Raw genomic sequence first — 23,053 nt, 5'->3', positions numbered from 1 at the left:
GCGATTCCACAAACCTGAAAGACCTTCTGAACATATATATATATATATATATATATATATATATATATATATATATATATATATATAAGCAGTAGGCATTTTTAGAAAGGAAAATCTAAAAGATAACAAAGAAATAGAATCAATGAATTATGAATAATTTACTGCCATTATGAGAATAACATGCAATCATGTAATCAACAGAAAAGTAACTTTAGTCAGAGTATTTTAAAATGTAATCCAATTACAAGTTAAAATAATCTAATTACAAATACTTAATTTTTGAAATCCGATTATGTGTACACAAAACGTTCAAAAATATTCTCATTAACTAAAGGACACAAATTGTGAACAATTAATACAAATAGCAAGAGTCTCTGTGGCTGTTCTATACTGATGCTGAAAGCTGCTTTGCTCCTCTTGTTTGGATTCCAATCATAGTTTTCTTTAAGAAAAACAATCTAAAGGTCTTGCCCGGGCGAGTATGAATTCTGCAAGTAAAGAAATGTGGTGTGCAAAGACGTGGAACTGATAAAACATGATTTATTAATATTTTAATAAATATAATTTGAACATATTTAACAATCTATCAATAGTTTACATTTTGACTTCTTGTAGTCTTTGGTAGTTTAGTGATGCATTAGTCTTTGTTTTGTCCTGAAGTGAATCTTCCCACTGCTCTTAAGTCCTCTTTTGTTTCCCAGCATGCTCTGCACATTTGCACTTTTCTGCACAGTTGCTCAGTGATGTTGAGATGCAGGAAAATCGAGAGACGTACACACAACTATCACAAAATTCTGGAAGCAGAAATTCAATTAATATTTTTAAATTAAAATTTGTTATGTAGATTATACTTAAATATCGTTTGCAGCTTCTTCAGGGAAGTATATACAAAAAATATGTATATATTCTAACATCTGCAAGAACTTTAGTAATTAAAAAAATAGTATTCCAGTTAATGCATGTTTTTATTTGTAAAAATATCTTTTTTGTCTTTTGTTGGTTTGCTTTTCCTGTTTGATTCCACCTTTTTGTCAATTACCGTAGCATTTGATGTTTTTGCTGGTGCTTTATGCTGAAATCTTGAGCTGAGCTTATTGATAAAACCTTTGTGGATGTCTTTACCTCATACAGTTGCTAAATTTAGCAATTTTGTCACTAGACTTTTCAGAAACCCTGTAGTGACTTTTTTTTCTTCAGAAAAGTGACTAGCGATAAATCTAGCGAATTTTTGGATTGCTGGTTAACATGTAGACAGTCTATACCTGTTCCGTTGTCTGACAGAAAATATGTAAATAAGAAGAGCTTTATTGGACATGCGGCTATATATTAAAATTACAGTACGTGAGTGCAGATTAGGAGAGAAAACGGATGCAAACTGCGACATTTAGTGACTTTTTGAGCAGGAATTAGATACTTTCCATTGAAAATAGTTGGCAACACTGACCTCATATTTACATAGTCCAGGAGTTTTATTTTTTATTTTTTGGGGATTCCATTTTTTTATTAATTTGATTAATTTTTTTAACAAACACTGCTTTTTGGTTTGCCACAAGGTTTGTTTCACTAAATCATACAAATACTTCTTTCTGAAACTAAAGTTGCTAAAGAGTTTTGCAGAGTTTAGGAACTTGAACTATTACTTATGTGAAATAGTATGCACAATATGAAAATTTTTCGGTTGTCTAGAATACATAGTTTGCATACTGCGTTTTGGCAAATGCACCCGACAAGCAGAGTGTGCTGCGTTGGATACTAGCCTATATCCCAGAATGCAATGTGTCCGACTTGACCTTATTTCCAGTGTGACGAATGAATCCCTGTGAATCAGATTTCAAAAATGGATTACTGCATATTGCGCACGCAGTAGCTATAGTATATACTGCATTCTTTTCCATTTTAAAAACAGTATGCAAACTTTTCAAACTGTGCTATACTACCCTACTTTGTTGCACATTTAGTTCAACAAGTGCTAACCGCTTATCTCGAGAGTGAATAGACATTTCATCCAGGTTAAGGTCGGCATAAAACAGAAGTTGCGATAGTCTCTTTTCTTCCCTATTGTGACGGATATCCAAGTGAAATGTAGGGCAGGACTTTGTCCATTGGGAATTGATTGGGCCATGGGATTGTTGTCTGGTATTGCTGCGATCTCGTTTTTATAATGACAAATACGTCAATATTCCATATAAAAAAAGGAATTGTCAATTTTTATTTTGAAAAACATATGTTGCCATGACTTATTGATCATATTTTTACAGTGTAGATGGTTAAGCACATTGCATTGTGGGATACATTTCCATTCAGTGTGTGGAGAATTTAGTCGTAGGTCAAAACCAGGTCTCCAGTTAATATTTTCCACCTTAAAAGGTGCGAAACGTGGTGTAGTTCCAGCAGCTAATTCAATCGGCCATGTTATCATGCCAAACCGTGACCCTTTTGTTAATAAACTGAAGCTAATTAATACACCAAAAGCAGGTGATCTGAAACATATGCAGCAGGTGGGTGTTCAGCGGAGTCTTTGTGGTGAAGTGGCTCTTCCCGTCATGATGAGATGCATTTGTACTTTATCTCTTTTTGTGCAGTCACGAGCCAGCTGTTAGCAAAGACATATCAAGCGTCTCTAGCTGAATCATCAGGTCACGAAGCATGATTCATCATTTTTGGCTCATGGGTTGCGTGAGAGGCCTCAGTGCACTTTTTCCTTTAAAGGGTCAGTATTTTACACTCTTATAATTTATATGTTCCCTCAAGTACACCAGAAATGTTAGTCGAGGTATCTTGGACCAAATAGGTCAAACTTTACGTGGCAGATTTCAAGTTTTGAGCGACTGTAAAATCTTGTTCCTTGTTGTTTTGGAATTTTGAAAACTAAATGTTTTCTTTATAAAATCATGCTTAATTATTTCTCCCTCAGTGTAAATGAGTCAGTAGTAAACACACAATAGTAAAACCATATTTAATGTTGTATTTATTATGGTTTTACTGCTAAAATCATAGTTAATCCATGGCTACTGTAGTAATACAATGGTTAATTTTTAGTTACTATTGTTTTACTGCAAATGCTGTAGTAAAACCATAGTAACTAAAAATTAACCATGCTAGTACTACAGAAACATTTTTTTGTAGTTACTATGGTTGTATTGCTAAATTATAGTTAAACCAGGGTTCATTTTCATTAGGGTTCATTAGGGTTTCTTTTCATAAATTTGTTAGATTGAGAATGCTAATGCTAACGCTAATGGATAGCTATCCTTGGTTATTATTGACTTTAAATCGTTTTCTCTATGAATTATATAAAAAATTAGTTGTGGTTTCATTGTTCAAGCATAAAACTGTTTCCATTTAAGTATTGATCTTTATTGAGTGCATTACAAGAGGAAAAAAGATTTAATCCATCGCTTTTAATGATCTTCTGTCAGGCGGTCCCATCTGTGCAGTGATATTGCCTGCAACTGAATGAGGTTTTGGAGCAGGGTTGAGTAAAGACGGATTACTGAAGATTTGACTGTCTAGTTTGATTTACAATGTGGGACTTTAAGAAGGACAGAAAATTGGAAATGCTTCTTTCTAGGTCTAGTTCTATGAACTTGGGCTGCACAACTTCTGTTTCACACTTCATTGTGTCTGCGTTGGATGCATTAGCGTAAACCGCCAGAAAGGGGACAACAGAAAGGGTAAAGCAATAGTATAAAGATAATTTTGCTGTGGAAGTTAAAGTTAGCAAAGTATAGCTAACAGTTGTGGCCAAATATAGCTAATTTCATTAGTAAAGCAACTGATTTGAGAGTATTTTTAATGGCTAAGTTAAAGTTAGCCAAGTATAGCTAAGTTGTATCTCTTTATTATGGTAATTACGACATGCGTGAACACAGCTTAAGCTCGTTGTTTTGGTTCAGGGAGAACCATAAAAGGTGGCTGAAGTTTGTTTTCGGCGGGTGGGTATGGAAATACATTATGTTGACAGGCAGGTAGGACATCCTATCATTGCATTCGGACCGAATGCAATGATTGGACAAACATTTATTTGGTCCCGAGACTTCCATAGAAGATATATGTAATTTTTTTTACATATATACCACTTCTATTATTGATTAGTATCAGGATTTGAAGAGAGTTTTAACCGTTTTAACCAGTATAACAAAGTGTTTATGAAAAACATTGCCTGCCCTACCTTTAATATCATTTTCACCTTGAATTGATATATTTTGCATTTCTTTGCAAATTGTCCTCTGACGAATAACACTCGTTTGCAGCTGACACAGCGAAACATTAGTTCGTACCCTGGCAGATATGAGCCCATTAGAGGCGTTGGGACTCTGTGAACGTATTCAACAGGAACATTTTAATTTGATATCCTCAGAGCAGGTCGAACCATTTTTTGGCGTTCATTTTCAAGCTTTTTTGTTGTTGTTTTTTTGCCTGCACGACTATTAGAATAATTAGTCTTAAGGAAGCCCTGTTTAATTTTTAGTTTTGGGGTCACCTGACCCTGATTGGATGAATTTAAGCAATGTTTACATGAGACACATTATCTGCGGAAACTGAAATGTTCATTTCCACAGTATTAATGTATTTAAGTGTTCTTTGGAGTATCATTAGATGTTTTGGCCTTGGAGACTGAAGCAAGTAATTTTTCTCTTCAGGAGGAAAGCTACTTTATGAATTATATCCATATTATCCTACTATTATAACAGATACACCCGTTTGCACATTCAACTGCTAATATTTAATTTTCCAATAATACGTTTTCACAGTCTACCTTGTGTTTTCATTTGACATGCATCCTGATGTAAATTTTAATTTGGATACAAAAACATCTTGTTTTTAGCAGCTTGTATTTGTCTCATATATGGGACTGTATGTGTTTTGCGCAGTGAAATTGCGGCCGCAGTTGAACTGCAGATACCGCTACATCTATTTTTAGCTTTAATTGTGAATATTAAGCAAAAGGCGGCCGTACACAACCGGAGAAGATTAGACTGGGAGTCGCTTTAAAAAAATTTATTTGCATGTTTGTCGTGCGGTGTCGGTAATGGTGTTTGCTGGGAACGTTTCCTCCCGGGGGATTGCAAAAGAAAACTCATTTTAGTGTTTTGTTTTCTTGTTGTAAACTAATCAGTATATTTCCAAAGAATAGGGAGTTACTGACATTTTCCTATACAGAGCCAATTCTCTAGGTATTTGCAGGGGTTAAGAAGCACTTAAATGCTAAATGTATCCAAATTGAGTCTAAATGATTCAGACTGAAGGTCTAGTCTTAAATGTTAAATGAGTTAACGAAGGGACCGTTATGTTAGGAATAAATGCTAAGGGTCTGATGTGATCCTCTAATACATCAGCCGGGCCCTGCAGTTTGTGTGTGTGTGTGTGTGTGTGTGTGTGTGTGTGTGTGTGTGTGTGTGTGTGAGAGATACAGTTTCGGTGTCATGGTGGTTTCATTTTAATGTATATAACATTCAATCACCATTTTCCCCAGTTAAATGGTAATGTCTGCAAGGAATTTCAAAGATATCCGACCTACCTTGTGTAGGTGAAATGGGGGTTAAACATGTTAAGAATCAAAAATAGTTTGATTTGTCAAATCATTTTGGATACCGTATATGAGCTAATATATTTTCCTACGACTGAAACTTGCAGCTATTTATTTTATTTTTTACTTAATTTAATTTACTTTTTTTATACTTTATTTAAATTAGTATTATTTATTTTAATTTGTATTATTATTATGATTGTACTATTTTTATTCAAATTATTTTATTTTCATTTGTTGTTGTTGTAATATTTTTATTTAAATATTTTTATTTATTTTTAAATCTAATTTTAATTTTATTATTGTTAAATAAGAGACCGACATCTATTTATTAACGGTTCTAAATATTAAATAATTTGCTTTTTTCCTTGTATTTGACCACACATGAGAGCTATGTTTCAAAATAACAAAATAATTCAGTAATTCAACATAATTCAATTAGGCGAACATTTGTTTCCTGCATAGTTTGTAAAGAAAATGTCCTGTCAGTACTTGTTCTAGCTCATGTTTTTTTGGTGCACATATGTGGGCTCTTATCGCAGCAGGGGGTGTTTTATTGTGTGTGAGTTTTTACTGTCTCAGAGGTCAGTGAGAAACTCTTTCTTTAAGAATATATCAAATATGTTTGGTAGCACTTCCTGTGTTGTTCAATCAGATTTTTTCAGATGTAAGCGATCACAACTTTTGTCTTATTAGTTTTAGTAACTCATTTGTCTTTTTTTTCTACGTCAGTTTTGCTTCAGCTATCGTTTAACGTCTGGTCCATATACAGATCCTTTAGTCTGAATGAAAGAGACGGTTCTAGGACTTCCTGTTCCCTTTCAGCACAGTGAAGCACAACACAAAATGCACATACTAACATCCAGTACATGATGTGAAACTGGATGTCTCTTATTTTAGACCTAACACGCTTACGCAAGGTCATGACAGCCAATCATAACTGAAAGTCTTTTGAGGTTTTCTTCTCTGATCTAACTCATGTCACGATGAACTCAAACCCAAATTGCTCAAATTAGGCCTACAATTCTTCTTTTACAAACCTTTTTTTTTTCACCTACATATTTGACGCTGATATATATTTAAAATAACTTGACAATTAAATCTATGCGTTTTTGAAGGTAAATTAGCGTTAAATTTAAGTTTATTAACTTAAAGGGAACTTCTGTCATTAATTAGCCTACTCACCCTCATGTCGTTCCAAACCCATAAGACTCTCGTTCATCTTCAGAGCACAAATAAAGATCTTTTTGATTAAATTGAGATCTTTCTGTCCCCTATGCAACTGACACTTTGATGCTTCAAAAAGTTAATAAAGAGATCAAAAAAATAAACCATTTGAATTAAGTGGTCTAGTCCAAATTTTATGAAGGGACACAATCGCTTAATATGATGAACATTAAATTAAGGGCTTTTATTCACATATACACATTCATCAACGAACTCACACATCAGTTGTGTTAAACGGAAGCTCAAGCATTTTTCACTTGACGTGCAAGAACCAATGAGGTTCAATCTCGTGTTTCGCAGCACGTTTGTGCTTCAGCAACAACCAATGACGTTCATTCTCGTGTTTCGCAGCACGTTTGAGCTTCAGCAACAACCAATGACGTTCATTCTCGTGTTTCGCAGCACGTTTGAGCTTCTGCAAGAACCAATTAGGTTTGTTCCCATGTAACTGGTCCTACTCGGGATTCAAACCAAGGACGCTAAAGACCGCAGCCACTAGCGCGCCCCGCGAGGCCAGTGGAGTGAGGTTAACACGCTCAGCACTTACTGGCCTACGTCCATTACACTCACAACCAGGTTCGGTTGAGCTTCAATCAGTTCATCGTATTAAGCGATTGAGTCACTTCAGAAAATTTGGACTAAACCCCTCAATTCATATGTATTAGTCATATCTTTAGTGGGGGAGTATTCTCTTTATTTTTATAATGGGGCAGTTGTGGCCTAATGGTTAGAGGATCTAACCCCTAACCCCCAATCAGTCCCCGGGCTCCGGGTGTGCGTACACATGGTTTGCAGTGTGTGTTCACTACTCACTACTCCTAAAGGTAGGGACACTCCAAAACGACGCCAAAGAACTAGAGCTGATGAAAGCGCTGATTAATATTGAAATATTCGCCAAGGAACACTCAGGTAAGATGACGTAACATTAGAACAGCCTTCTGTACCGTTTTGACTTCTTTGCTCGCTGTTTTGCTATTATTCTCGTGCACTGACTCGTTCACTAAGCTGAACAGCCAATCAGAGTTCCCTCTTTCACCGACGGCCCAACACCCTAAAAAACCAGACGGCGTCCAACTAGAGCCACCAGTACGGAACATACCGGGAAAAACTTCGTCGGTTGGCGCTCAAAAACGGTCCGACGTTGCCCGACAGTTGATCGTCGGCTTGGTGTGTCCCGGGCTTTATGTGTGCGCAGAGGACAAATTACATACTTGGACTTCACGTCACTATTTTTATGAACTTTTTGAAAAGTTTTGAAGTGAAAGTTGCGTAGTTGTCAATGGAGAAAGCTCTCCAATTTCATCAAAAAGATCTTCATTTGTGTTCCCGAAGATTAACGAAAGTCTTACAGGTTTGGGACAATATGAGGGTGAGGAATTAATGACAGAATTTTCATTTTTGGGTGAACTATCACTTTAAGTGTGACATATTTGTCCACATTAAAAGCAAAAATGCTGGGTGACACAATTAAAATTACAGTTCAGGAGCTGGATTTTGAATCAATAAGATTTGGGTGGGCGGAGCTTCACAGCATGACAAACGCGACTAAAGGAAAGAGAGTTCGGCATTACTTTTGGATTTGACACATCTGTTAGATTTTGTCATACAGAATACAAAGAGCGACACAATGTTTGTGATGATATTTTGTTTTCTTTGGGTGTATCTGTTTATTTGTGTCTGTTTCCTTAAAAAGTGTGCATCACAGCTCTCTAAATGTCCTAATTGGTTAGACATCAGTTTGAGGACACACAGGGGTTACACTGAGGTTACAGCGCCGTCTTCTGGCAGCATTTAGCTACTGCGTTTAAGATTTCAACACATTCAAACCACGTCTTAAAGTGATAGTTCGTCCAAAAATGAAAGTTCTGTCATCATTTACTCACCCTCAAGTTGTTCAAAACCTGTATGAGTTTCTTTCTTCTGTTGAACACCAAAGAAGATATTTTGAAGAATGTCAGTAACCAGACAGTTGACGGTAGCCATTGACTTCCATTGTATTTTTTTTTTTCTACTATGGAAGTCAATGGCTACCATCAACTGTAATGATCAAAATGCTGTACCATCAACATGCTGATATCTCTGTGCTTTTGTTACAGGTTAAACACTGTAAGGCTTGTACAGAAAAGGAGGGCAAACGTACAGGTGGGTTTCATGTGTTTATACAACTTCATATGCAAAATATACAGTAATCTGCTGCTCTGATTACTATACTTTGCATTTGTTGGTGAGTTGAGTGGAGGTAATCCTGTTTGTGGATGCATGTCAGTTATCAACTGTGGTGCGTTTTAGTGAATGTCCACCAGAGGGAGGCAGAGGGTTACTAATCACACTGAGTTTGTAGGTATTTCAACATCACCTTTTACCCTCGTTCTGCCTTAAAATGTGTCTGTGGATGGAGTTTTTCCTGCTCTTTGTGTACATATACACATCAGAGACTGAATTATTTGACTGTATTTGCAAGAACCTTCAGCATTTAGTATAAGACCGCTTTTCTGAGTTCTTTAGGGATTTTTTTTACACACAAATGCAAATTAATATCAAAGAAACTTTAAAAAGACAATTCATGGTTACAAAGAAACCTTATATTTTTTCATTAATTTTAAGGACATTGATAAAATACAATAACTTAATAATAATAAATAAATGTATTATTATTATTATGTAAAAAGTATATTTAATCTACATTTATTTAATTTTAATGAAAAATGTAATTTTAAATTGTATTATTTATTTTTTATAATCACCCCAGCTTGGTGAAATTAAAGATATTTACTTAAGATTTATTAAATAATGGTCTAAAAAAAAACACATTAATGACAAATAAATTCAATACTATTTTTTATTAATTGTATAATAAAATTAATCAATACAATATTCAATAAAATATTATTATAGGCAAGGCAAGGCAAGGCAAGTTTATTTATATAGCACATTTCATACACAATGGTAATTCAAAGTGCTTTACATACTATTAAAAATAAACAGAAGAAATAAGAATATACAAAACAGTTTAGAATAAAGAAACAAGAAAGAACTAAAAATAATTAAAACAGTTTAGAATAAAGAACAGTTTAAAATAAAGAAACGAGAAAGAACTAAAAATAATTAAAACAGTTTAGAATAAAGACTAAAATAAGACACAGTATAAACAGTCGGACAGACAGTGACACAGTGCTCATTCATTAAATGCAAAGTTAAACAGATGTGTTTTGAGTCTGGATTTGAATGTGACTACTGTAGGAGCACATCTGATCTCCTCTGGAAGCTGGTTCCAGCTGCGGCTGGCATAATAGCTAAAAGCAGACTCTCCATGCTTAGAGTGAACTCTTGGAACTTCTAGCTGATGTGATCCTAATGATCTGAGTAATCTGTTGGGTTTGTATTCCGTGAGCATATCTGCAATGTATTGAGGTCCTAGGCCATTAAATGATTTATATACTAGTAATAATACTTTAAAATCAATCCTATAAGTAACTGGCAGCCAGTGTAATGACCTGAGTACTGGTGTGATATGTTCATATTTTCTGGCTCTGCTAAGAATCCTGGCAGCAGCGTTCTGTATGAGCTGCAAATGTCTTATGGTCTTTTTGGGAAGGCCAGTGAGGAGTCCATTACAATAATCCACCCTGCTGGTGATGAAAGCATGAACAAGTTTCTCTAAGTCTTGACTGGAAACAAAGCATCTAATTCTTGCAATATTTTTCAGATGATAGTATGCTGATTTAGTTATTGCTTTGACATGACTATTGAAACTAAGGTCTGACTCTAAAGACACACCAAGATTCCTGACTTGATTTTTAGTTGTTTGACCTTTAGAGTGAAGGTATGCGTTCACCTTGAGAACTTCATCTTTGTTTCCAAACACAATGATTTCAGTTTTGTCTTTGTTTAACTGTAGAAAGTTTTGGCACATCCAGCTGTTGACTTCATCGATGCATTGGCACAGGGAGTCAATGGGGCTGTAATCGTTAGGCGATAGGGCTAAGTAGATCTGTGTGTCGTCTGCATAGCTGTGGTAAGCGATTTGGTTCTTTCTCATTATTTGGCTCATTGGGAGCATATACAGGTTGAACAGGAGTGGCGCAAGAATTGAGCCTTGAGGGACTCCGCATGTCATGGGCGTCCACTCAGACTTATGGTCACCTATACTCACATAATAACCTCTCCCATCTAAGTATGACCTGAACCATTTTAGGACTATCCCAGAAATCCCCACCCAGTTTTCCAGCCTGTCCAGAAGTATTTTGTGATCGACAGTGTCAAATGCAGCACTGAGGTCGAGTAGAACCAGCACTGATAATTTGCCTGAATCCGTATTTAAGCGAATATCGTTTATTATCTTAATGAGCGCCGTCTCTGTGCTGTGGTGCGGTCGGAAACCAGATTGAAAATTATCAAAGTATCCATTTGAGTTTAAGAATTTGTTCAGCTGGTTGAAGACAACTTTTTCAATGATTTTGCCTGTGAAAGGAAGATTTGAGATCGGTCTATAGTTGCTTAATATAGTCTTATCCAGATTGCTCTTTTTCAGGAGGGGTTTGACAACAGCAGTTTTAAGGGAGTTTGGAAAACTTCCATAGAAAAGTGAGGCATTTACCACTTCTAGGAGATCTGCTTCTAAACAGTCTAACACACTTTTAAAAAAAGATGTGGGAAGTGTGTCAAGGGCGCAGGTTGATGTTTTAAGGTGCTGAACGGTTTCTTTCAGAATTTTGCCATCAATTTCTTCAAAATCAGACATAGTAACTACTTTCTCAGGTTGTAGTCTGATCTGTCTGACCTCAGTGCAACTCAAGGATGTGCTGATCACCTTTCTAATATTATTGATTTTCTCAGAGAAAAAGGTAGCAAACTCACTACACTTGCTGTCGGAGAGCATTTCACTGGGAATCTGGCTTGGGGGATTTGTTAGTCTGTCGACAGTAGCGAAGAGATTTCGAGTATTATTTAGGTTTCTGTTTATGATATTGGAGAAGAAAGTCTGTCTAGCTTTGCCTAGTTCCATATTGAAAGCACGAATGGTGTCTCTATAGATGTTATAGTGGATTACAAGTTTTGTCTTTCGCCACATGCGCTCTGATTTTCTGCATTGTCTTTTCATAATTTGCACTGCTGTTGAGTTTCTCCAAGGTGCTTTTTGTTTACCATTCTTCCTGACTTTCACAGGAGCAATATCATCAATTACATTTTTAACCTTCGAGTTAAAAGAAACAAGGAGAGAATCAACCGAGTCAGCAGATATGCTCGGTCTTAGGGATATGGCCTTCATAAATAGTACACTAGTGTTCTCATTTAGGCATCTCTTCTTGACAGACACAGATCTAACTTCAATGGCAGGAGAGATCAATAAATCAAAGAAAATACAGTAATGATCAGAGAGTGCGACATCCTTAATATCATTCAATGAAATGTTTAGACCCTTACTGATAAGTAAATCTAGAGTGTGTCCACGATTGTGTGTGGGCCCATGTACATGTTGAATCAGATCAAAAGTTTTTAAAACAGTATTGATTTCTTTTGCCATATTATTTTCTGAATTATCTATGTGAATGTTAAAATCTCCAGCAATAGTGAAACTGTCAAACTCTGAGGAAATTATTGATAACAGTTCTGTAAAGTCTTCAGCAAAGGCTGAAGAGTATTTTGGAGGCCTGTAAATAGTGATAAGTAAAATCCGTGGAGCACCTTTTAACACAATACCCAGATATTCAAAAGACGGGTAATTACCAAATGATATTTGCTTACATTGATAGACATCTTTAAAAAGAGCAGCTACACCCCCACCTCTCCTTCCAGCTCTGGAGACACTCATAAAGGTAAAGTTCGGAGGAGATGTTTCATTGAGGATTGTTGCACTGCAGCTGGCTTCTAGCCAAGTTTCATTTAGAAATATAAAGTCCAGGTTGTATGTGCTTATAAAGTCATTGACTAGAAGTGATTTATTTTTAAGTGAGCGGATGTTTAAAAGTGCTAACTTAACAGTCTTGCTTTTTGTGTCCACAATCTTAGTTTGTCGTGTGATAGGCACCAGATTAGATGGGTTTGCTGTACGGCTTTTAAAGGCCTTAGACTTTCTAACATGTGAATGAACAGATGATACAGGAACACTGGGTTCCCGCTTGTTCTGTAAACATTTGAGAAAGTTACTGTTATCACAGCGGGGACCCGGCACAAATCACTTGGAGCTGGTATCAGTTGATTTTGTAACACCTCGAGCAGACGGTGGAAGTTGTGGGCCCTGGCGTTGTGGAAGGGGCCTTAATGCTCGGGGAGGAGGGGGAGGGGGGAGAGGGCGAGCTGCGCCCATAGACTTTGGTGGTAGTGATGTTTTTCTGGTTGATATCTGGGGGCTTCCAGCGAATTGGGTTCCAGCATACACTAGTTTTTCCATTTTCTCTGAGAAACACATCAATGGGGATGTAGGAGATAGTGATAGCGGTGAGAGTGGCTGTGGTGTTAATGGAGGCTGTAATATGCTGTCTTGGCTTTCCTGGTCGTGTTTGGGTGCTGAATCTGTTGTTACTGGTGGCTGTAATGTACTGTCCTGGCTTCCCTGGTCATTCTTGGGTGCTGAATCTGTTGTTATTGGAGGCTGTAATATGGTGTCCTGGCTTCCCTGGTCATTCTTGGGTGCTGAATCTGTTGTTATTGGAGGCTGTAATATGCTGTCCTGGCTTCCCTGGTCATTCTTGGGTGCTGAATCTGTTGTTATTGGAGGCTGTAATATGCTGTCCTGGCTTCCCTGGTCATTCTTGGGTGCTGAATCTGTTGTTATTGGAGGCTGTAATATGCTGTCCTTGGGAGCTGAATCTTGTGACATTTCTAATATGTCACAGTCTGACTCTGGTGAGCTCAGTGGGCAGGGCTCAGCTGAAGTTGTGTCCATGAGCAGAAGTTGTTTTGGCTGCATGGTGTTATCATTGTCTTTGTGAGATGTGTCAGCCGCATGTCCATTCAAGTCCTGAAGCGAAGTCCTGTGGTCATTCAAACTGTGTCCAGGTGAGTGTGTGCCATTCTGGTTGATTGGATTGGCAGAAGGATGGTGAAGGGAGAAAAGGATATTGTCCTTTAGCACTCTTGAACCCAGTTTGTTTGGAAGATGGCCATTTTGTTGAAACAGTGGCCTCTGATTCCAGAAAAGATTAAAGTTGTCTATGAAGTTCACTCCTTTTATATTACAGGTTTTTTGCAGCCATGAATTAAGCCCAAGCAACCGTGAGAACCTGTTACTTCCTCTTGCTGGGAGTGGTCCACTGATGAATGTTTGTACTTTCAGTCTTTTGAGTGTTTCAAAAAGTTCATTGAAATCCTTCTTAAGCTGTTCTGACTGCTCTTTATGGATATCATTCTTCCCCACATGAATGATGAGTCGATTTGCAGTCTTATGTTTCATCAAAATGTTTTGAATTTCTCTGTTTACGTCAGAGGTTGTTGCTTGTGGAAGGCAGCATGTAGTTGTATCTTTCGAGCTGATATCTCTGATCGTAGAGTCCCCAACTATCAATGTTTTGACCTCGGCTGCGCTCTGAGCTGAGTGCCGCTGTCTGCTTGACCTTGAGCGCCTGTTAGTATCAGAGTGAGCTCCTGGCTGTCTGTGTTCATCCACATTTAACAAATTTGAGCATTCCTCATTCAATAATACTTCAAATCTGTTCTTAAGATGAATAGGTTGTGGAAGACGACCAGTGTTTGTAATCCTTGTAGCTGTGTATGGTGTAGATGAAACTATTTTTGCCTGAGAGAGTCTAATGCCTCTATTTTTGGGTTTTGCCCCCTCTTTGTACCAACGGTTTGTAGGTCGATCGGCTTGTTTCTCTGCACTAGGTCTGTTCTGTTGAGGAGCATTAAATTCATGACACTCACCGGCTGTGCGCTGTATTTGTCCTTGATGAAACTCTGTTGTGGGTTCCGTCTGGTTTGATCCTACCATTAGCTTTGTTTCAAGAACTGTAATCCTTTGTAAAAGTTTTTGGCAGTTAGTACAGCAAGTAGAATCAAAAGGACGCATTTTCTCTTATCCTTGTGAATGTTTTCTCTTCCGCCAGAATGTAAGCAGTTCAGTTCAGTTTTCTCTTCCTCGGAATGTAAGCTTCAGTAAATTCTGAAGGAATGAAACTAATTCTGCTTTTTTATAGTAATCCAAGCGTCCTGAGCACTGTGCTGATTCACTGAAGTTAAAATTAGGAGATAAAATGTAATAATAACGAAAGCGATAGAGCAAAGTGCGGAGCAGTAGGCAAAAGCGTCCGAACAGTAGCAAAGCAGGAAGTGCTTATATGTTATATGTTATTATAATAAACAATCTTAATTAACATCAAATGTAAATAATTATTAATTATTTAAATTTTTGTCAAATGTAATTTAAATATATTTCTTTTAAAAATGAATCATACTTAAAAAAAATATTCTTATTGAAAAATGTGACTATTAATAATAAAAATCGTCAAATAGCAGGTACTTCTGTTGAAGGTAAATGGTGTTCTGTAAGCTTCTGACTAAGGAAAAAAGCTGAACTGACAGTGACATGAGGGAGTGACTAGTAGAGTTCACAGTAGGTCCATCCCACCATCAGCCCTATAACAGTCCCGTCAGCCCTCCCTCTCCACAGAGCATCACTCCTGCTCTCCTCCTCCCTCTCGTTCCCTCCGTCTCACCCCTCACTCCAGAGAGACAGAGATCCTGTGATTCCCTATGGCTCAGTGTCAGAGCTGCTCTCAAAGCATGGGCGCGTATCACTGCCTCGTTCGCAGGAGGTTCAAGAGAAGACGCAAAAAACGATCCGAACGCAAAGGTAAACTGTTTGTTTTTCCACATAAAGGCTAAATCACTTTGAGCCGCTCTGGATCTAAGTTCTGAAATGTAAACATTCGTAAATGTTTACTGTAAACATTTGGCACTTGTTATTTTATTTTGTTTTGCTAGATGTATTTGTTTCAACTACATAATAATAAATAATCCTTTAAATGACTATTTATTTTGTGATGTGTAGATTTTTGTTTGCGGAAATATTTGCGATTTGTTAACAATGTCGATATGTAGTTAAACAAGGTTCAGGGACAATGAAAGTTTTTAAATCATTTTTTAAATGTTTAAAATTGTGATTTGCGAGGCTGGAAAAATAATATAATTCTAAATAGTTTTTCTCTTGATAATAAAAAGTTGTTGTGCAGCGAACATATTTAATTTGAGTTGAGTATACTTGATTTCTGTTTGTACCGCAAATTGTTGTTTATTATTTTCAGTACATTTTTATCGGCATCAATAACGCAAATAAAAGTTAAATGTGATTCCAACTGCCATGAAAATTATTATTATTTTTAAAAATCAAATTAATATAAATATTCAAGCCACTGAAATGTCTATAGTACATTTTTAATAAATAATAAATACCTTTACATTTTATAAAATGTTTTTAAGTTATGCTCGGCTCTTAAACATTTAATCCGCTATTTTTATCTTTTATTTTGGTGAACATAAAATTACTTTTTAAAAATCCAGTAATGTATTAATGGAAAAGCCATGGAAATTCATTGGACAAAAGGTGTTTGAAGAAGTTCAAATAACTGTTAGTTACAATATCAAGTCTCAGACTAGTACTTGTAGCCTATTATTTCTACCTGGTGTGTTTTAGCTGTCAGCCGTTATTTTCCCCTGCGTCTTGCCCTTAGACGAGGTTGGTAAAAGCTCATGTACTGTTTCTCTCTCTCTCTCTCTCTCTCTCCCTCTTCTTGAGACTGTCGTGTCGGTGCTGAAGGCGGAAGATAGCAGGTTCAATTCAGACATCTCCTCATGTGTGAAGTTTAATCCGTCTCATTAGAACGGCCACTTCACGCTGCTAATCTCTCACCATGGTTACGCCGCCAATCCAGTCCAGTGCAGCCGCGAGTCCAAAGATGAGCTAGAATTAAGATAAAAGATAACCTTTTAATTCACTTCCGCAGATATGTGATGCTTTGATGGACCGACGTCCTTCCTGAGATATTAATAAGCAGTTGTTTAAGTATGAAACTAACTTTGCCTTTTGATATGATCTTGCCTTTGTTCCCCTTTACAATGGCAATGACTTCTTTGGTGGTTAAGCAAATGATTTCGCAGCTGAAATGATATTAAGCAGGAACGGGAATCACAAGTAACGGCATGGTTTGATTCGTTTGAACGATTTAGGTACCTTAACGATGATTCTTTTAGTAGTTTCGAGGGAGAAAGAATGTGGAAATGTTTATTCTTATTGCATTTATAACCCTCAGAACCCTGTTTTCAGATTATGGGAAGTTCACATTTTTCAGTAATTTTGAGGTTTGAAGTCTTCCGGATCTAAAGGCAAATTGAATGGATAAAGTGTAATGATGATTTTTACTAAACGAATTGAGCCGTTCACATTTATTGTATAAAGAAATTCAAAAACGATAGCAGCAACAAAAAAATGCTATACATATATATTTTTATTAATTTTTAAGATTTTATATAATTATTAATTTGTATTACTTTATTATTTATTTTGGCGAATTATCATTTTTACTGAAATGGTTTTGAAGAAGAAGTGCTTGATTTCTTTGGAAAATACTGCTTACAATCTTCTTTTTTTTGACAATCGGTTGACTGCTCTCTATCCTAATCCTAAAGCAAGGATTGCAGACATTCTGCCATCGGCTGGGTGAAAATACACACACACACACACGGAAGTTATTTGCTTTTGGATGCCTGGTTGAAAATATAATTTTTTTAACAGAAATGGGGCACAGCAAATTAGATAAACATGGTTACTTATGCGTTTCTACACCCTGTGCCATCGTCTCTCATGCTCAAACATGGAGATAAAAAAACCCATTTCCTCTAGACCAAGTGTAGTGGAGTGAAGTCCTGGGGGACGGACTGTGAGTTTAATCTACTGGAGGGGGGAATAAATTCAACATTAGCTCAAGCGGTTCAGGTTTGACCAGCCGAAACCGAGACCGTGTCCAGTCCACCTGTCTCCTCCTCTCACTTTCACCCTCTCTCCCCCTTTTCTCTTCTGATGGACTTTACGATAAATCCGTCTCCGTGGCATGTGGTCTGTTCTGGAGCTTTGCTGATAAAGTGTGTTATCTATCCCACCTGTTCTCATCTGTAACATCAGTGGCACCTGTGTTTGCTCCTTTAGACACTCCTTCATGCATTGAGGATAATGGTGGCTTTTCACTTTTTTTTTTTAGAGGTTTGCTCCTAGTTTATCCAAACATAAAAAAGTTATGTTGTATAATCGCCCTAATGGCATTCCAAACCGGTATGACTTGCTTTCTTTTGTAGAACACAAAAGAAGATATTTTGAACAATGTTTCAACTGTTTTTGTCCATATAATGGAAGTCAATGGGGTCCAAAACAACATCACAGTGGACCCCATTGACTTGTATGGAGAAAAATAAAAACAATTCTGAATGTTTTCTTTTGTCTTCGACATAAAATGACATGAGGGTGACTGTAAGAATTTATTTTCCTTTTTTGGTGAATGTAACAGTGAATTTTATTAGATATTATACATTACACGGAAAAATGCAACTGCCACCCCAAACTCACACCATAGTCTCGGTATGTCTGACTCCATTTTCCTAGCTCTCTTTCTATCTCATTGTTGGCGTGTGTGTCTCAGTACATGTGCGTTAAATGATGAAATCGCTTGATTAGCTTTACGAATTGACACACAGCCCTGCTGCTGCCCGCTGAGTCCCTATGGAGTCGGCACTGAACGAATGCTGTCATAAAAATTTTACAGGTCATGTGGTGAAGACATGGCAATACTGGCAGATGCTAATTGACTAAAAGATGGCAAGCTTTATTTGATGACTTGCAGTTATCTTTGTAAACTCCAAGTTTAAAGAGGCTATGACACATTCGCAAAGCTGAGCAATGTCATTATATTGGACGCATAATTTTTTGCTGCTTTATCAGTAATGTTGTTGAATTATATATATATATATATATATATATATATATATATATATATATATATATATATACATATATAAATGTTTTAATTTGTGAATATATTATGTATTATGTAGTAACTCATATTTTGAAATTTAAATTGAATGTTGATCTGACACTAATATAATTATTTTTGCTTCCACAGGGATCATCAGCAAGACAATGAATGATGGTAGGGAAAATATAGTGTGTGTCTATTCAAAATATGTTAAATTGTCATGTATTTTTAAACTATTTTTAGACTGTTCAATTTGATGCACTTTATTGTTTAAAGAAGCTCTGGCCATAAAGCAGCACTTTAAACACAACACATTTCTAAAGACCGCTTTCTGAGACTTCAAAGCATATGTTCAGTTTTTTTCAGTGACCTAGGAAATCGTAAAATAACTTGTAGGGTTGAATTCAAGTTTCCACTCAAGGAAACGTTTTTCACCCGATGTAATTTCTGCCTCACTAGAGTCACCAAACGGAAAACCCATGATATTTTCAAACAGGTTTACTTAACATTGTACCTCTCTGCCACCAAACAGATAGCCACACCCCAAACTCACACCATTGGTTGAGCCAAAACAAAGCAATGTCTGGTGCAGAATAATGGACAACTGATTTGAAGGAGTTAGCATTTCTGTTTTGTAATGCTTGGCTTTACCTTTAATCCAAGACAAATCATATTAGTTGTGGACCATAATACCTTATAGGCTGACTCTGAAAGTTTGTTTCTTTACTTTTGCTGACACTTGGAGAGAATCAGGCCAAGTGTCTTTCTCTATCTGCACAGGAACAGAGTGAAAGTCTGTTCACACTCCCAACACGCACACCTTTCTCTGTCCAGATCTCTCTTTCTATCCCTATCTGCATTTCTTCAGCTCTCCCTTTGGTCTCTCTCACTCCCATAGTGTTTCCTGATGAGCTGGAGGGTCGTAGAGCTGAGGTATTGCTCACGTTCAGGCTGCGTCTTATGATCGTACATCTACCCTTCACTCAGAAAGACCCGCTGTGCATTTAAAGTTGGCTGCTCTCCGTGGTACTGAATTCATCTTTCTTAGCTCGCAGCTCTCCATGGTGCTGAACAAGTGGCATTTAATGCAACGTCCCGTGCTGTTTTAAAGCACCAAATGCAGTTTCCAACATGCTAAAAGTGTCTGCGATGCCATTTCAACTCAGTAATGCCTGTCGCTAATAGCTGATATCTTAAACGCTCCGTTAAGAGAGCCAAGTGTTGTTGTTTTTTCCAACTTTAAGAGTGATGAAGTTTACAAGTTCAAGTTGAAAGTTCAGTTTCAGAGTCACAAGCAAGTTTAGAGATCACTGCATACAGTTTGACTCCAATTTGACTGAAAGCGAGAAGAAAAATTGTGGCGAAAGAGACGATAATTATAAGATTAAAACAGATGTTGAATGGTGAGTGATGTCGGCTAATTCAGCGACACCACTAATGTGCCAGGCGTCACACTGTGAGAAATGCTTCCTATTATTCCACGGGCTTTCATTTACACGAGGTTTGCCACAGCTAACCCTTCTTTTATGGCATTTTACCGTCGTCAACATCAATCGGTGATCGCCATCAACGAGCAGGTGCACTTATCTCAGAGTGCAATGTGGACCGATTTCGCATTCAGAATATATGATTTTATACAACTACCAACACCTTATTTTCCAGTTCTTGCATGCATAATGTTTCCTAAGAGGAAGCTCTTTTGATTTCGTGTTTGTTCACCTGAAACATTTTCTCAGCTCAGTCCAGCATCAAATGGGACATTTCGGAAAGATTGAAAACTTGAGATGACAGGAAATAAAATGGTGTTTATGTCTTGAGTGTCGGTATATCGGCTTTAAAAAGCTTCTGTTGAAGTGCCTGCACATGTCACTCGCTTTAATAGCTTTCATGATTTATCGAGCTTCTCAGGCTTGTTTATCACAGAGTCTCTTATCGACTGTATCCACTTCACTCAGCCCCATCAAAGACTCATACTGATGGCCGTATCCTCATTCAAGCCAATCCGCACAGACACTTTCATATCTCCCTGCCTTTGGATTCGGTTATTTTGTTTCTGCCAATATTTGTTTCAAAAGATTTCATAAATGTTGCTACAGAGGTGTGGCGAAGCTTGAGAATGAGAGAAAGTGATTTTAAAATATCTTCTGCTATTCTTTTTTTTCCTCATTGATGTTGCTCCTAACTGGTATGACCTCGGTTTTTAAAGCATGTTCAAGTATTAGATCCAATAAACGGAGAACTGTTCCCCCCCAACAGACGTCTAATTCTTCAGAACTTGTTTCTTGCCTCAGCTCGAGTGCTAAAAGTGACTGTTTTCTCCAAGTGTCTCTTTCCCTGATTCATTAGGGGAATGTTAGCATTTAATTGGGCAATAATTGCACCTGCACATTAGTTGTCTCCCGTCATTAAAGCTGGTTAATTAGCCTCATTAAGGGAGCAGGCGGAGGGTGTAAGTGGGAACAGATGACTTCAGTAAGCAGAAATCATGATCAGAGATGAATTTTAAATGTCCTTCCCTTCAATTCTCTGTAATAGGAGCCAGTGGGAGGCCCAGGGGCCAGCAGAAGTTCTGCAGTCTGGATGTGGATGAAGAGAAACACATAAGTGAGTGTTTTGTCATTTTTTCCTTATCTTCCTCCTTCTATCTGGAAATTCATATGTGGATAAATTCTCTTATGTGGAAAGATGTTTCAGTTTCAACAATGTTCAGATTTTGCGTTATTAAAAGTTTTGCAAAGGGCGCCAATATTTTTGGCACAAACTGCATTTGTTTGTAAGTGGAAGATGGGAAGGAGTATCCTCTAGACCTATTTAGATATTCCTGTCTCTAATTCTACGTTCAGCATGGTATCTTTTCGTTCATCAGTTCTTGTTATGGCTGTGGCTTAGCAGTTACCACAAATTTTCCATGTGCATTGAGATTGGTGCCTATGTGGGAAATGAGTGAACAGTCATATACACTCACCTAAAGGATTATTAGGAACACCATACTAATACTGTGTTTGACCCCCTTTCGCCTTCAGAACTGCCTTAATTCTACGTGGCATTGATTCAACAAGGTGCTGAAAGCATTCTTTAGAAATGTTGGCCCATATTGATAGGATAGCATCTTGCAGTTGATGGAGATTTGTGGGATGCACATCCAGGGCACGAAGCTCCCGTTCCACCACATCCCAAAGAGTGTAGTGGAGATGAGTGGTACCCGGTGGGGTCTTCTGCTGTTGTAGCCCATCCGCCTCAAGGTTGTGCGTGTTGTGGCTTCACAAATGCTTTGCTGCATACCTCGGTTGTAACGAGTGGTTATTTCAGTCAAAGTTGCTCTTCTATCAGCTTGAATCAGTCGGCCCATTCTCCTCTGACCTCTAGCATCAACAAGGCATTTTCGCCCACAGGACTGCCGCATCCTGGATGTTTTTCCCTTTTCACACCATTCTTTGTAAACCCTAGAAATGGTTGTGCGTGAAAATCCCAGTAACTGAGCAGATTGTGAAATACTCAGACCGGCCTGTCTGGCACCAACAACCATGCCACGCTCAAAATTGCTTAAATCACCTTTCTTTCCCATTCTGACATTCAGTTTGGAGTTCAGGAGATTGTCTTGACCAGGACCACACCCCTAAATGCATTGAAGCAACTGCCATGTGATTGGTTGATTAGATAATTGCATTAATGTGAAATTGAACAGGTGTTCCTAATAATCCTTTAGGTGAGTGTATAGTATTGCTATAATTTATATTTTGGGGAAAAACTGGAACAACACGGTATTACGAAAATCACAAATACTCCGCGTGTAGCAACGTCGGTGCTGACTACACATTTTACAAAATAAGGTATTTGTCAATAGCCATGTTTCTATTCAAAGTTACGAATTTGACTTGTGCGCAAAATTGGATTGTTTCCATCCAGTGAGCCGAAGAGAATAAAATCGTCATTTCCTGTAAACCTGGCATTTCCCCTAAATTACTGCCGCCTCAGAGCGCACAGACGAAACACAATAAAGTTATCTTGCCTTTGTAGGCGGATGCCTGCTGTTTGGGAACGCAGTCGTGTAAGACAGTTCTGGGAGGTAATTATACTGAACCACTTTGAAGACAGACTTTGCTCAGGCATTTCAGAACAACCAAAACAGCATTTCAGATGTTGTGCAACGAGAACGGTCCGCTGGTTAGTCCAGTCCCATCGCAAAGTCACGTCTTTTTTGATGCGCATTGAGGAATTAATTCGGTAAATGTGTTTCCATCGTAGTTTATGCACAGCCAATGACGCTCAGGATCTGTTGTCAAAGTCTTTGCTGTTGCATACCAAATCCACCGCCATCGTCTTGTCAGTCATCTCT

At 37.5% G+C, this 23,053-nt stretch overlaps 1 protein-coding gene across 1 annotated transcript in view; it reads left to right on the top strand.

The window, feature by feature from the left end:
- The window catches only part of adarb1a (adenosine deaminase RNA specific B1a), a 35,442-nt gene that overhangs the window by 1,644 nt on the left and 10,745 nt on the right, over positions 1–23,053 (top strand). Inside the window, exons 2-4 of the mRNA XM_081385194.1 lie at positions 8,854–8,899; positions 18,865–18,891; positions 21,253–21,321. Of these exons, the coding sequence (XP_081241320.1) occupies positions 18,882–18,891; positions 21,253–21,321 (79 nt within the window). The 5' untranslated portion in view covers positions 8,854–8,899; positions 18,865–18,881. The remainder of the gene's footprint in view (positions 1–8,853; positions 8,900–18,864; positions 18,892–21,252; positions 21,322–23,053) is intronic.

This window comes from Scardinius erythrophthalmus (assembly GCF_964197995.2).
Source record: "Scardinius erythrophthalmus genome assembly, chromosome: 14".
Classification (NCBI taxonomy): domain Eukaryota; kingdom Metazoa; phylum Chordata; class Actinopteri; order Cypriniformes; family Leuciscidae; genus Scardinius; species Scardinius erythrophthalmus.
The sequence above is the reverse complement of the archived record's forward strand: the minus strand, read 5'-3'. Positions and strand labels throughout refer to the sequence as shown.